The following is a 14,811-nucleotide window of genomic DNA, read 5'->3' as shown; positions in this document are numbered from 1 at the left end:
AAAAAAATGTAACTACCTAACGTCTTTCGTCTTGCCAAAGTGAAAGATGCAGACTTAGTCACCCCTCCTTGAACAACTACTCTTCCCCACCGCCCCCAGATACTATTCTTCATTAGTTAGTTCATAACGTCCAGAAAGCTGTGAGAGGGGGACTCAGCAAGTTAAAAACAAACAAAAAGCTGTTCTAATTTTGACGCTATTTCCTTCCAGCTAAGTAGCAGCCTCCCTGTGTTAAGTAGAGCCTCGAATCTTACAACATTTTTTAAAGCTCTGCATCCCAGTAAGGGCACCAGGGACTGGAAAAGCGGTGAAAACAATCGAAAAGGCTCTCTGGAAAAAGAAATCAAAAGGGTTAGTACCTTTCATTTGCACGTGAGAACTGCCCTGGTCACTGGCGGAAGCAGACAGGCGCAACTCGCCAAAGAGTTACCAGGTGTTAACTCACCAGCCCCGCAAGCTGAGAGGCGTGCAGCCCCGGCGCACACTTTTGCGCGGACCGCGCACCCCTCCAAGCTCGCAGGGCTCAGGGGGAGACAGGCGGGAGTGGCGGCTGACCGTGCCTCCAGCGTCATCATCATCTCCGTGGCAAGCTACTGTGGGGAGGTAATGCAGAGACCACTACCACACATTGGCCCTCACTTCACCCTCCCGCGGCTAAAAACAAAAATAAAGAAGAGAATAAATGAAAGCACAGGAGTTCTTTAAAAGCCCCAGGAGACGACAGAGCAGTGAGCAGATCAGAATCCACGGAGCCCACCGCCTGGCAGAGCGAACCCGCCTGTTTACATCCGGCTGCCTCGGAGCGGATACCAGGCAACCGAGAGATGGGGAATCTTACCAAATCTTAATACATGTGTGGTTCCTTGAGAATATCCAATCCACAGTAAACAGAGCAGGAGTTTAACGGTGCGCCTGAAGACTGGATTACTTAGAATCGGGAAAATAATCTTCATGGTGTTTCTGTGCCCACACGCACGGCACCCACTTCCCCGATCTAGCGTTCGGCTCCCGGGTTCGGGTAGAAATGAGGATGCGTCGAGTGGTGACCGCAGACACGATCACGGCATGGTCACAGAGAGAGGAAGGAGTCTCCGCTTCCCAAACCCATTAGCAATCGCTGCATGTTCTTCACTCACTGCGCCAAGGAACAACCTTCCACTGCAAGGAATGGTGGAACATCCATGTTAGTCGGAGAGCATCCGGGAGAAATCCAGCACGCACACCCACAATGTCCGGCCGCGCGAGCCTGTGGAAGCAGAGGAGGAGGGAAATCAATAGGAAATCCAGCCTTGGTCACGGACGAGATGTCGATAGCGAGCCACAGCCCGGCACAAAAGGCGCTTTGCTCGCAAAGGTTTTGCCAGGCCCTATTCTACTGCACTGCTGCACAGCTTCTGACGTGAAGCCAAGATTAAGTGAGAAAGACTGAGATAGCTGCTCTCCTCTTAAGGCTCCCGGCCAGTGAGCTCCCCAATATCTATTATGCAACCGATCTGACAGCCCGCCTTGAGTTGCAAGAAAGAAGTAGGATTTATTTATAGGGAGAACATTGCTTTTATTTTCCATGAGTCTTTGCTGAGAGAACGACTGGTGTATGTAAGCGGACTTCTTACAATCAATTGATGAATTTCATTAAATTACTAGCTAAATCAAAGTCAGTTTGTTTGGGAACTGTGAAAAAGAAAGTGATCTAAGACGGAGGAATTTACTGCAAATCTAACTTGTGGTTAGGTTGAAAGGGTCTTATTTGTACTTTTTTATTTTGGCCAGGAATGAATATAGATTGGAATGCAATTGCAGAGGTAAACCCATTCTTTAAAAACTTGACTGGGGTATTCCTTGATTGCTACCCAGAAGTAGGAGAAATTTCTTCAGTGAACTTTTATGGGAGAAATCTCAAATTAAAATGGAGAAGTTACATTTTCCATCCATTTTTTAAGCTCAAAGAAAATAATTGTGCATATATAAAAACAATGATGTTTGAATGGATGCAGCAAACTCTAAAGCCTTCAATAATTTATGCCCAAATTTGTTCGCATTTTGGTTTTTTGAACATTCTTTTTCCTAAAGAGGCAGAATATGAGATCATAGCTTGAGCGACATTGAGTGTTATAGATTCCTCTAAAACTGTCTTATCATTTGCTAGTTTTCTGGTGGAAATATTTAGAGTCACCAGGTAGTGACTCTCTTGGCTTTCATTAGGAGTTTATTCAAGAAATAAAGTACAGAAATAGAATTTCCTTCAACATAAAAATACATTTTTATTATTAAAATAAGTAATATTCTGTCTACTTATTAAAAATATACAATGCTAATATTTTACACTAAGTAAAACTAACATGCATAATAAATATATCATTGTCAACATTTTTAAATGATTAAACATCACAAAAGGCAAACTGTTGGACCTATATCTTATAATTAATATATTTTTCATAACCAACTAACAAAAAAATCCTATCTGAAGGCTAATTTTTAAATAAGGAGTGATATGAGTGATACGAATATTTGACTTGCTATTTTTCCTCCAAACAGCAAGAAAACACTATAATGTTTTCATTTCCTTACAGCGATTTTTTAATTTAAATTTTCTTAAGATATTATAAAGTGCTGATTTAAAGAGAAATCTACATTTTGCAAAGGCATTAAGTGGCATTGATTTTTTTTAAGATGGAGGCAATAACCGCAGTGTCAAACATAAGTATCATGAATGGCTAGTTCTGCAGTATAGCGGACAATTCAATCAAATAATTCGACTATTTGAGCACCTTAAAAGGAACACCTAGTGCTAAAACCAAGGGTATCTAGCGACTCCTTCAGTCCATGTTTAAAATATCTCTTATAAAACACATACACAGCCCAACATGTTCTGTCTTGTATTTGCTGTCTCATTTATTCCATTCTGTTTGTTCATTTTCTTTTTGATCCTAGCAGAGATAATAATGACTGCCAGGGGAAAAAAATAATCCTTCGCATTTTTATCTGCCAATATAACTGATATCTACTACCTGAAAATAGCATGTTTTATTGTGACTAATCAAAATACTGAAATTTTGCAGTGTAGCTGGCATTTATTGGAACCTGAGAAAACAAAATGTACCATATCTCTTTGTTCATGTATTCCATTCATATAATGACATTTTACATTATGGTTGCAACTTTTCCAGTTGAAACTAGTATTCTAAACTATTTATTTTGGGGGTTATTTGGATGTCTAGTTAGGAAAGTGAAAGATCAAGCTTCTATATTCATGAAGTTATTACACAATAAATTAAACAGTTAAAAGATTGTAATTTTTTTACTATTAATTGATCTCCAAAGAACCAATTTTGCACATATGGTAAATTAGATTCATTTACATCCATCAACTCAGTTGAAAGGCTTTAGCACAACAGACAGCAATTCCACCTGTCCAGTTGAACTTCTACAAGACTGGAGACGACCTTTCTTCAGGACCACGGACAGCGCTCCTGGTATTATTTATTCTGGAGTAGTACACTGAAAGTAGTACAATAAATGACTAACATGATATTTGAGTGACAATGTGTAAATTTCTACTACACAGAGTAAAGGAATTGGAATTATTGCATTGTTCACATTATCAAGAGGACTATTTTATCACCTGTGTTGTGTGTATTTTTCAGTGCAATTGCTTGGTAAACCCAAGATGTAGTCATCTTTTTTTGTAATAGGGCATACTATTAAAAAAACCACTTATATTAATTGTGAGATTCCTCATGAACACTCAACTACTTGTTTGTCAGTACAAAAAAAATTGCTAGAAAGACCACAATTCAGAATGCCAAATAACATACTGTCAATATTCAGTGGCTAAAGACATTTTTTAAATGTACAATTAGTTATCACTTTCAATTCTCCACCTCCAGATTTCCATCTGTTACTAGGGTAATTAGATTAATTCTTGTTCTTTCTCATTAAACTCACTCACTTCCTAGGGGGGAAAAATGCTAAATTTACCTCCCTATACTACAATAAAATGATTTGGTGGCATAGTTGATGCCTTAACATGTGGCAATTTTGAAGTTATTACAAGTTTCTCCCCAATACTGATACCATACATCATAGTTCTGAGGTTATATGAAGGATTAATAAATTCCTTATACAGTATTTCACTGACTAGATTTAACCCTTTTAAAAATTGTGTCGGTTCTGTAATTTGCTCCTTCCTTAAAGGAAAAAGAAAACTACTGCTATTGGATATCAGGCAATTATATATACTTAGTAAGATTTATATATTTTATTCTATGGTCTCATTTTTTTCCTCATTTTAACCATATGGCACTCTTTATTTCTAGGATCCAAAACTCTGTAGGTTCCAAGGTCAAAGCAAAGATAACAAACTGTAAACACACACATACACGCACACACAGAGAGAAGCTGTATTTAGAAGTATACCTCAAGAAAAATCATAGAAGGCTTACACAAATATCAAACTTATGATAAATTGACAAAGAAGAAAATGCATATCATGTTAATGCAAAGCTTCTTCCAACAACAATAACAACAAAAACCACTAGCTTCATCTTTCACTATATTTTTATATTTGCAGATACTAATGACCTCTTATTCTTGGGCACTATTACTTGAGAAGAAATTTTAGTTTCCTATTCTGCCAGTGAAAATGAATCTTATTCTAGTTAGCTGCCACCTGCTGGGGTACGGGAAAATGTGTAATAATCTTTATAGCACAACCTTTAAAAAGACAATGCCTATACCTTTTGCTGGAAACAGCAAATACATATCCCAGAACAACCTGAATTTCAAAGATGTTTCAAAGGTTCTTACATGCCATAGCTATATTTAAATTTTTCACATGGAATTCTTACTAAGGATTCCACTTGACTTGTCACAGAAGTCCTGCTGTTATGTGACATTTGAAAAACCTCATCTTATAGTAACACCTAACCTATTATTCCATGCAAGTGGCCTGTTGCATTGCAACTTAGCTAAAACAAACAGCCTGTTTATACATGGCATTAAAGATCTCAGAGAACAAAGTCAGGACTGAGTCAGGTTTCAGTTGAAATCACACTGTTGCATACTTGCAACTCACTCTTCTTAACTGTGCATGCTATGGTATCCCTTATGATTCTGAACACATTATCAGCTGTTCCAGCAACATTCTGCTGCATTGATGATTAATGACATTTGGAGTTTTGATTAATTTTTAGACACTAAAATAAGTGTATCTTAATTAACAAATTGAAGTGGAATAAATTTACATATCCCAGAACTTTTTTTTTTAATTTCAGCCTGTGTGATTTTCAATGGGTTTAAATAGGAGAAAACAAACAGATAAGACTTTCAAACATTGCTCAATTCTCTATCACCTTGCTCTTGTGCATTTCAATTTTTTGTTGTTTGTTTGACTCAAAAGTTTTTAAGGCCACTGGAAGTTGATAGGCTGCCTTGGTGGTTACAGGAATAGACTCTATAAAGTTAGAAAGTAATGAACTAAGACAAATCAGGATTGAAATACAATTGCATTTCTTTCAGCAACTAAACTGACTAATTAAGACTCAAATGAACCAATCATCTCTCGTGAAATGAAAATAATCATCAATCCATAAGATAATTTCTGATGACAGAATACTTACAGTATGGAGATGAATAAATGATAGAAGATAATCTGTGCATTACCAAAAGACTACTAATAGTAAGTTTTCTAATATTCCCCATTGCCTAAATTGGAAATTATTCTCTAAGGAGCCTCAGCTCGTTCGTGTTGTTTGGTAAAGAAACTCTATCTCCTTAAAGGTAAAAATATCAGAGGATGTGGTTCGTTAAAAGTTCTTGAGGTTTATGATCCACCCTGGTAACACTGCCCCCTCCTTACCCTAATGGGACGCCCTCCAAGTTTTTTCAGAAGCTCTTAATACGGGTGCCGGTTAAAATAAATGTACTTCCTCAGCGCAGAACTAAGGAGTAGGGTTAATGGAAGGATGGGTGGACAGAAGGAGGAATGGGGAGTTCGTCAGACCCGCCGGCAGCCACACAGCTTCTTGCCATCTGTCTCATTCTCTTCGCCTCGCGTGAGTCCCCGTAGCAGAGGCCACTTCCTGACACGTCCACTTCTTAAATCATTTTATGTGGAGAACATAGGCGACTGCAGCCAACAGAGCCACTTGCATGCTTGACGGGAATTGGCTGAGACGAGCCCGACAAAGACACTCGCAGTGAATCGGTCCAGCGGGTGCCCCGAGCGCACGGACGTCCGCAGCGCTGCTGTTCGCCTTCTTCCTTCTCTCCAGGTGGAAAACGCCCCTCGCCCACCCACAGTCCCTCCCGTCCTCTTGAAAACAAACACCTCGTGAAGGAGCCCGGAGTGCAGCCCACCGCCGGGGAGTCCTTACCTGGAGCTAGGGGTGAGGTGGGCGGGGAGGGGGTGGGGTGGTCCTCGGGGAGGAGCAGCCGGAGGAGGTCGGGCGGAAAAGTCCCCGGCTCCTAGACCGACCAGCGCAGCCGCCGGCGCCGAGCGCGAGTGACGGCAGCGGAGAAGACGGTGACCGAGGAGCACCAGCGGCGGCGGCGGCGGCGGCAGAGACAGACACGCCTCCTGGCGGAGGTTCCTCGCCTCTTGCTTTAAAGGCGCCGCGCTCCTTTCCCCACGGCCCCTGCACGCTCCTAGCCGCCGCGGCCACTCGGGGGCATCTCCCACCCCTGGACTACAGGAGCTAGAGCGAGAGAATTCCTGGCGTCCCTAGACTTGGATGCTACGAAGCCTCCGGCTGGACTTCTCTCCCTTAGCGCACACCCGCCTCCTGAGATGGGGAGACTAAGGCCGAAATGCTGTCAGGGAGTGAGTGATGCATGCAAAGCGCCGAGGAATTTGCCTAGCCTTGGGTGGTGACAACACATACAAGGAGCCCAAACATATTTGCTTCTGGGTGATGGCTTTTATGCCTCTCCGAAACCATAGCAACGAAGCTTCTCCACTGCCAGGGCTTGGAGGGCAGCTGGTAGTCTCCAAAGTGGACCTCTTAGTCCAACTACGGTCATTTCCCTGAGGTTTGCAAAAAAAAAAAATCTTGATCTGCGCACCCTCCCACCCCGACCTCCAGCGCACACAGCAAATGCGCTCCGGTAGCGCTTCTGCCGGTATTCCCTCAGATGCCGGGAGTCACAGTGCCCTGCTCCCTGCCACCATTGCTAAGAACAGATGCTTGGAAACGGACTTTTCCTGAGTGTTAGGAGGTCGGGCGGGCTGTCTCTGTCTGTGTCCGGCGCCTTAAATAGCAGACTCCCCTCTCCCCACCAAACTCCCACCCAGGTCCCGGAACTCTCAACCTAAACACATTTCAGAAAGAAGTTGGATTCGAGATCTAGTGGGCGCCGAACCTGAGGTCGCAGACTCCAAGATTGGAGACAGGAGTCTGGGAAGCAGCCCTGGTTTGGCGGCCACCCGTCCAAGTTCTCGGGAGGACTCTTTTAAAGGCCAGAGATGGGGAGGCGCACCTGAGTCCCAGAGTCTTCCCGCAGGTTGGCTTCCAGGGAGGGGCTGGCGGCGGTGAGCGCACCAGGCTTTCCCCGCTTCACGGTGGAAACGATTAGCTTTTGCAAACAATCCCTGAGTTCCGCTCCTCTGGGTAGGAAAAGTCAACATCTATTCAATACCGTTGCTATTTTATCCTCAGCCCTACAATATTAACTGGGGCTGAGTTTAGCAGTTTCCCCCAGAGGAAGTTGGCGAGCTGAGATTCGCGAGGAGATTTAAGTGAGGCTAAGCGGGAACAGGCCAGGCGCACTGGGCTCAAGAGACCATTTCAAACGGGCTGCATAAAGAAGGGACCAGGTGAGATTCCACGGATCTGCAGTCCCCTAACAGTTCCAGTCCCTGGTGGCTCTCCACTGTCTATCTAATTCCGAGGTCCGGGAAGTAGAGAGGCTCTGAGTCCCCGGGGACCTGTTGTCTGAGCTGGAGACCAGAACTTGCCCTTTTGCTTCCTCCTTCACTGCAGCCCTAGTAAAGTTAAGTCCTCGCCCGACTCTGGCGCAGCAGGGCCATGTTCCACACCCTGAGGCTAGCGCCTGGTTCAGAATAGCTCTGAAACACAGAAAGTCAGTCCTGCCAAAACCGCCAGTCTTTCCCTCTTGGTCACCACCCAGGACTCTCTGCGCCCGGGTCCCTACAACATGCCTACTGAGCATTCTTGGGTGGGGCACGGTTGGGGTGAGAGGGACTGGGGACTTATGTTAAGGAGAGATGAGTTAGTGGCAATGGAGAGTCCGTTAGTCATTTGAAGATCCCAGGGGTGGCTGGGCGGCTCCCTTAATTAAGTCAACAGCAGCCTTGTTCTACCCAGTAAATAAATAGTCAATGACTCTATTGTGCATCCTGGAGCGGGCAGCACAGACGCGTGACCGGTTCTGGGCGCCTGGGCTCCAGCTGCTGTGACCTGCAGCCTAATGGGCCCTCGAGGCACAGCCGAGTTTGGGCCAGGCTCCGAAAAAATGCCCCATTCTGTCCCATTCCTCCATGGGAGTAAGGAAGACAATTTGTCTACTGGCTAAAGACTCTCTCCTTGTCATGATTACATCCACCCACTTCCAGGGAGAAAGGAGCAAAACACCAGCACGAGCAGATTCCAGTGAAAATCCCTGAGTGAAGGCACCCAGCTCTTTTGTGATAACTCTGAGAGTGTAGAACAGAGTGTGTCTAATTTGACATTAAGTGTTTAGCATAGAGTCTGGCATGCAGTAGGTGCTGGATAAAGAATGGTACTGGGATACACCTTCCGCTTTCCACACTGTTGCCCCCAGACCCACGTTGTACTTGGGAAAGGAGAGGCTTACTAACAACTTCCTGTTAGTGCTGTGTATGATTTGAGAGCCTTGTCACGAATCTATTTTTTTGAAGCAAACAGGACACACTTGTAAAAAGAGAAATAACAAGTCCCAACAACAGCATAGGAGAAAATAGGAGAGAGCTGGGAGTGTAGAACAAATCAAAATTATGCATGCTGTGACAAATTAATTTGCTCAATAGCAAAATATTATCTAGATTCCAATGAGAAAAACAGACTAACAAGGGAGCATTAGACACTGCACAATCTATTTAACCCTTCAAAAATAATCCAATGCTATAAAGAGATGTTTTTCATGATTTATTTTAGGATTTAGGAAGTTAAACATTTAAGGAATGAGATCTCAAGTATCCTCTCGGGCAACCATGAAGCTGTTTTTTCTTTCTATTTCCAATCACCCTTAAGGTTTAATCTTCTAAAATTTAGAAGGTTGCTAAGTCCTTCAGCTATGCAGGAACCACATCCCTACTTTCTCTTGCCCGGCTTCCACCCTCTCTTTCTTCCCTTTCAAAGTGCTCTTAGAACATTAGCAGCTCAAGATTTCAATTTCTGAAGACACAGCAAAGACCAGTCTGAATTCAAGCTAACTACCAGGATGTGTTTGTTTGTTTTGGCTTGATTTTGTTGAACTGAATGTAAAATTGAAAAGTATTATTTTGGATCATCTCATTAAACACCTTCATTTTATAGATGGTAAAAACCAAAGTGAGAGAAAAGGAGTGACATACTCAGGATGTGGCAGAACTGAGACTGCCTTCTAACTGTGCAGAACAGCATCAGGCTGTCTCTTGTAGTCTCTTTCAAAACTTAGACTTATATGAAGTCAAGACTTAAAGACATTTCAAGGAAATCTACTCTAGTTCAGTTTTCACAGACCTTTCTCTTATCTGAAAACAAAATGAACACATGTGCAATGACTTCAAAATTTTACATGCAATAGTAGGAGATGCACAGATGCCTTGAAGGCCATCATGGGCTGGTGAGGAGACTCTACACCCTAAGCTGAGAACCTCCAATCTATTCCAACAATGTGATTTTAGAGATGAGAAAATATAGACAATGAGAACTTAAGAGTCACAGAGTGGGTTAAAAATAGTTCTAGCACTAGAGACCCGGTATCTTGCTTCCCACCTATTCCCATTCCCTCAGGTCATTTTAGCCATAATTGGACATAAACATGCTGAAGAAGAAATGAACGGATGTCCTTGATTAGTCAAGAAAGGATGAGACCTAGTACAAGAAGAGGGGTTTACCTTGGAATAAGAGAAGGACCAGTAAACCCCAGTAACAGGAAGGGAGGCAGAGTATACAATGCAGATGTCAATTAGTTTTTAAGTGTGGTGTTGAGAGTCTATTTTTCCTACATGAGCTCCAAAGCCCTATGCTGGGCTACTCTGCTTCATAGACACCTTCCTTACCACTCTCTGCCTTCCGCTATCCTAACTCTCATGCAGATGGCTGTTTTGCTTGGTCTCACTTAAACAATTTAGTACTGAATTTTTCAGTAAGGGAAGGGAAGGAGAAGAAGAATAGGAACAGAAAGAGGATACAAGGTCCTGTTTTTGTTCTTTGTGTTTTCTTCATGACATAAAAGTAAAAAGCAAGCTGAGAGTCTTGGGTAGGGAGAAAGTAATAGATGTTTAAGGAGAATGGAGAAAATGTGGCATTTTTATCAGGAGCATGGAAGTGTGAAAGGATAATAAAATATAGTTGGATACTTGTCCAACAGTCAGGGCCATTCTACCTTGATGACTTACAAATCTTTGAACATTTCAAGAACTCTCATTCTTCCTTTCTACCAGTATAAATCTTAGGGTCTTGAGGTTACAATACTTGGCATTATCTCCCATCATCTACTTCACCACTGTTACCTCTTCCCTTACCAATTCCTAAATCTCCAAGTCCTACTTCAAAACAATTGAAGAAGCTAATTATAAGATCGATGTAAAAGTAATTCCAGGTTTTAATAACTTACTTTTTTTTTTTTTAATGAGACACAGTCTCGCTCTCTTGCCCAGGCTGGAGTGCAATGGCATGATCTCAGCTCACTGCAACCTCCGCCTCCTGGGTTCAAGAGATTCTCCTGCCTCAGCCTCCCAAGTAGCTGGGATTACAGGTGCCCACTGCCATGCCAGGCTAATTTTTTGTACTTTTAGTAGAGACAGGGTTTCACCCTGTTCCCCAGGCTGGTCTTGAACTCCTGAGCTCAGGCAATACACCCACCTCAGCCTCCCAAAATGCTAGGATTACAGGCATGGGCCACCACGCCCGGCCATAACTTACTCTTTTAGCAAGTATTTATTGAGTACCAACTATGTTCCAGGAAGATGAAGACACAACAATGAGAAAAAAAAATTGAGACAATACACCTTCTATGACATTTCTAAAGCCACAAGGTAACTTCTGTTAGCAAGATTATGATATTCTTGCTTTCACTTCTTTAGAAAGCACTAATAGAAAATCAGGAATGTATCAGCAGAACACACACAAGTGGCATCTCTTAGAGAGGTATGTTGTACCAGAAAATATTTTGTGCTAGACTCCCCACCCTACCTCCAAAGAAGAAGTAAAGAAGCAGTTATCATTAGGAGTATGGAAAAGTGGAGAGAAATGGGAAGGCATACAGGGGCAGAAGTATACATTTTCTCAAAGCACAGGATCTAATTTGTCAAATAATAAGGAAATTCCCAAATATATATCCTCAGGACTATTCTCTACCCACCTTTGCTCTCTACTTTTTTTTCTGGGAGCTTAATGCAAGGATTCAGGGAGAAACAAATTATTATTTGTCTAAAATCTACTATATTCTAGGCAGGCATACTTTTGCATAAAATATTGCATTTAATTATTTGAATGGTCTTATCAAATGCAAAATTCTCATTTTAAAGATAAGTAAACTAAAACAGAAAGAGGTCATGTAATTTGCCCTGGATGCACAGCTAGTGAAGATAGAGATAGTATTCAACTCTGTAGTTTATTACTCTTGCTGGTACATCAGAGAAGGTAAGTGGGAAAAAGTCATATCTATAACAGCTCTCTGTTTCAAATCAGAAAGGATTTCAGATGTTGTTTCTAAGATGCAAGAGATAAATCTCTATGAATTATACTGGGAATATGAAGGGCTAGAGAATATGGAGCAGCTCAGATTGAGTAGATTTTCCCCCCTCAGTAACCCCCTGAGAAAAGGCTTTGGAGCCAGAAATCAGAAGAAGTTTTCTCTTAGAGAAAGCCAGCTTAAAAGTAAGTGGAGAGATCTTGCTTTCAGCTTTTATCAGAGTTCAAGCAAACTCCCAAAACTTGAACTGATCCCCTAAGAGTGTTTTCAACAGATCCTAAATGATACCACATGCCAACAGCATTTTTTGCAGTAAGCGAGAACTGAAGACAAAATCACTTCTGGTAACAACCGTTCATCCACAAAGATAATGTCTTTTTAGTCATTCCTTCCACTACCTATGCTTATTAGTTACTAAAATTGACTATGTAACTGTCCAGTGGAGACGGGCAAAATAGACACTGGAGATGATTTCTAAGAGTGTTGTGTTCATGGATTGTTCCAATAACAGTATAGAATTCATTGGATATGTCAAAGGATTGAAACCAACTTTGTAAACTGGTTCAGAATGTCAAATCAAGATTTATATTCATTTTAATTTCTATTTATTTAAGCTGTACAACATGATGTTTTGATATACATATACATAGTGAAAATTTTACTACAGTCAGCTAATTAAGATACTCATCCCTTACACAGTTAGGTTTTTTCTCTTTCTTCTTTCTTTCTTTCCTTCTTTCTTTCTTTAGTAATGAGAACACTTAAGATCTAGTCTCAGCAAATTGTGATTGATTCAGTTTACTGCAGAAGAAGTCATTTTGATACAGAATTAAGACTGTTTCCTTAAAAAGTGTTTCCTGGGGGGGGTCATCCATGTTGTAGAAAGCTACTATGGAGGGCCTTTAGAAACTGACTAGGGTGTCAATAGATTTTCTTCCTCTAATTTAATGTACTGACTCTAATTAGAAAAGTTTTCAAATCTGTTATTGCAGGTGAGCTCAGCTTCAAGGGCTGACATTCATTAAGGATATGGATACTCTGCTAACCACCTGCATTTCACATTCCTTCCTACAGAAGGATCACACAGGCTGCTCTATCAGGGTTGCTATGTGGATGTGCACTGTTGGAGAGCACACAACAGAGGTAATGGAATTCAGTTATGGTTTTTAATTCTGCAAATTAATGGATGAGGCAATAAGTTTAAAATGAGAGGAAAATGAACAGACAGGAAGCTAGAATAAAAATGTAGGCCCATACTCTGTATGATAATGAAAAGTGTGAAAATCAGAAAATAAACTTTTATTTTGCAATCTGTTGTCCTAACAAACTTTTAATACATAACTGTTTCAATCTGCTTCCAGATCAGCATCCCTTTGTAAACACATGTTAAATTTGAGTACAGAGAGATGGACAATTGCAATGCATCACTTAACTGCATCAATATTTTATGTAGTTGATCATATAAAAATCAGAAGCAGATTTAGCGTTCTCTGTGGACTGTAGGGACTAAGGGTTTGTTGACCGCATTTCCACTTCATAAACAGAGTTATCCAACCAAGACTTGTTTACAAACTAGAAATGTAGTCAAACACACTGTCCCTGATGCTTCATTTACTCTTCTAAGCCAACAGATTGATAATTTTAGAGCTATTTCTACAAAACTAGATACATACATAATTAGGAAAATAGGAGAAAATAATCTATAATATGGAAAGTAATAATATATGATAATTAGAAACTGATATTTTGGTGGATAAATCAGAAGAAACATAGTAATTTCTATATTATGTTTCAATATTCACTCATTTAAAAGAGTACATAGGTTTTATACTTACATGCATTTCACTATATTTATAATATTACAATAAAGAAATTAGGTCTTGAGCTCCAATTGTCAAAAGCCAGAATCATGGCAGTTAGTCTCAGCTACAAGGGGGTAGAATCTAGAATGTACAAATATTTTTCACTTATTTCTCCCATTTTATATGTATAACTAAAAACTGTCAAGAGGTTTATATTATCCTCATTTTATAAATGAAGAAAAAAAAGTACAGAATAATTTTATGGCATAGCAAAAACAACACCGGACTAAAAGTTCCGTTAACTGAACATGCATTTAAACATAATATCTTTGGTAAGTCAGTTAATTCTCTTATGCTTTCATTTTCTCACTTGTAAAATCCGGAGCAAGAATTTATTTTGAAATCTATGAGGTCCCTGTAATTTACAAAAGTAACGATTTCTTGGCAGAACAAGTATCACATTATAGTCACTGGTAGAACAGGGGTAGAACTCAGGCCTCTGGACTTTGTCACCACAAACTTGAAGATAAAACACATCTGAAATCAAGAGCTAAGCTACAGAAGGTATATAGGTCTTTGCTTTTATCCTTCATGCAAAGTCATCAGAAATATGCAAAACTCACAATCTAACTTAAAAATAAATCTTCCTACAAAAGAAGTGATAAGTTTTGTTCACTTAGCAAAAAGCACTAAAAATACTAATTTAATCATTTTGTGCCTAAAGTTAGTTAATGTATAAAAAAGCAATACCATAATGATTTTTATAAACATTCTTTGATTAAACTCAATCATTCACTTACTCAGTATTTGGACCCAAGCAGCTGAACATTTCTAGAGAAAATTAAACAACTGGGCTGTACGAGGCTGAATAGCGAGTGCCTCCCCCAAATTCTTGTCTATTTAGAACCTATGAAAGTGAATGAGATCTTATTTGGAAAAAGAATCTATGCTGATGTAATCAAGTTAAGGAGAGGGTATACTAAATTAGGTGAGCTGAAAACCCAATATAACTTGTGTCCTTATAATAAGAGGAAAATTTAGACACTGGCAAATATAGGAGGAATGCCGTGTGAAGGTGGAATAGGGATAGGGATAGGAATGATGCATCTACAAATCAGAGAACATCAGG

The 14,811-nt window shown here is 40.7% G+C and overlaps 1 protein-coding gene across 7 annotated transcripts in view; it reads right to left on the bottom strand.

Annotated features, from left to right (window-relative positions):
* Positions 1–14,811, bottom strand: part of GRIK2 (glutamate ionotropic receptor kainate type subunit 2) — a 1,201,011-nt gene that overhangs the window by 670,796 nt on the left and 515,404 nt on the right. For 5 of the 7 annotated variants that reach the window (XM_054557912.2, XM_063724917.1, XM_063724918.1 and 2 more), the window contains exon 7: positions 839–1,246. In XM_054557912.2, the coding sequence (XP_054413887.1) occupies positions 839–953 (115 nt within the window). In that variant the 5' untranslated portion in view covers positions 954–1,246. Of the gene's footprint in view, positions 1–838; positions 1,247–6,374; positions 6,937–14,811 lie in introns of those variants that run through there. The other 2 variants (XM_054557913.2, XM_063724920.1) reach the window with 1 other exon arrangement.

Source organism: Pongo abelii, chromosome 5, assembly GCF_028885655.2.
Source record: "Pongo abelii isolate AG06213 chromosome 5, NHGRI_mPonAbe1-v2.0_pri, whole genome shotgun sequence".
In the NCBI taxonomy this organism is placed as follows: domain Eukaryota; kingdom Metazoa; phylum Chordata; class Mammalia; order Primates; family Hominidae; genus Pongo; species Pongo abelii.
The sequence above is the reverse complement of the archived record's forward strand: the minus strand, read 5'-3'. Positions and strand labels throughout refer to the sequence as shown.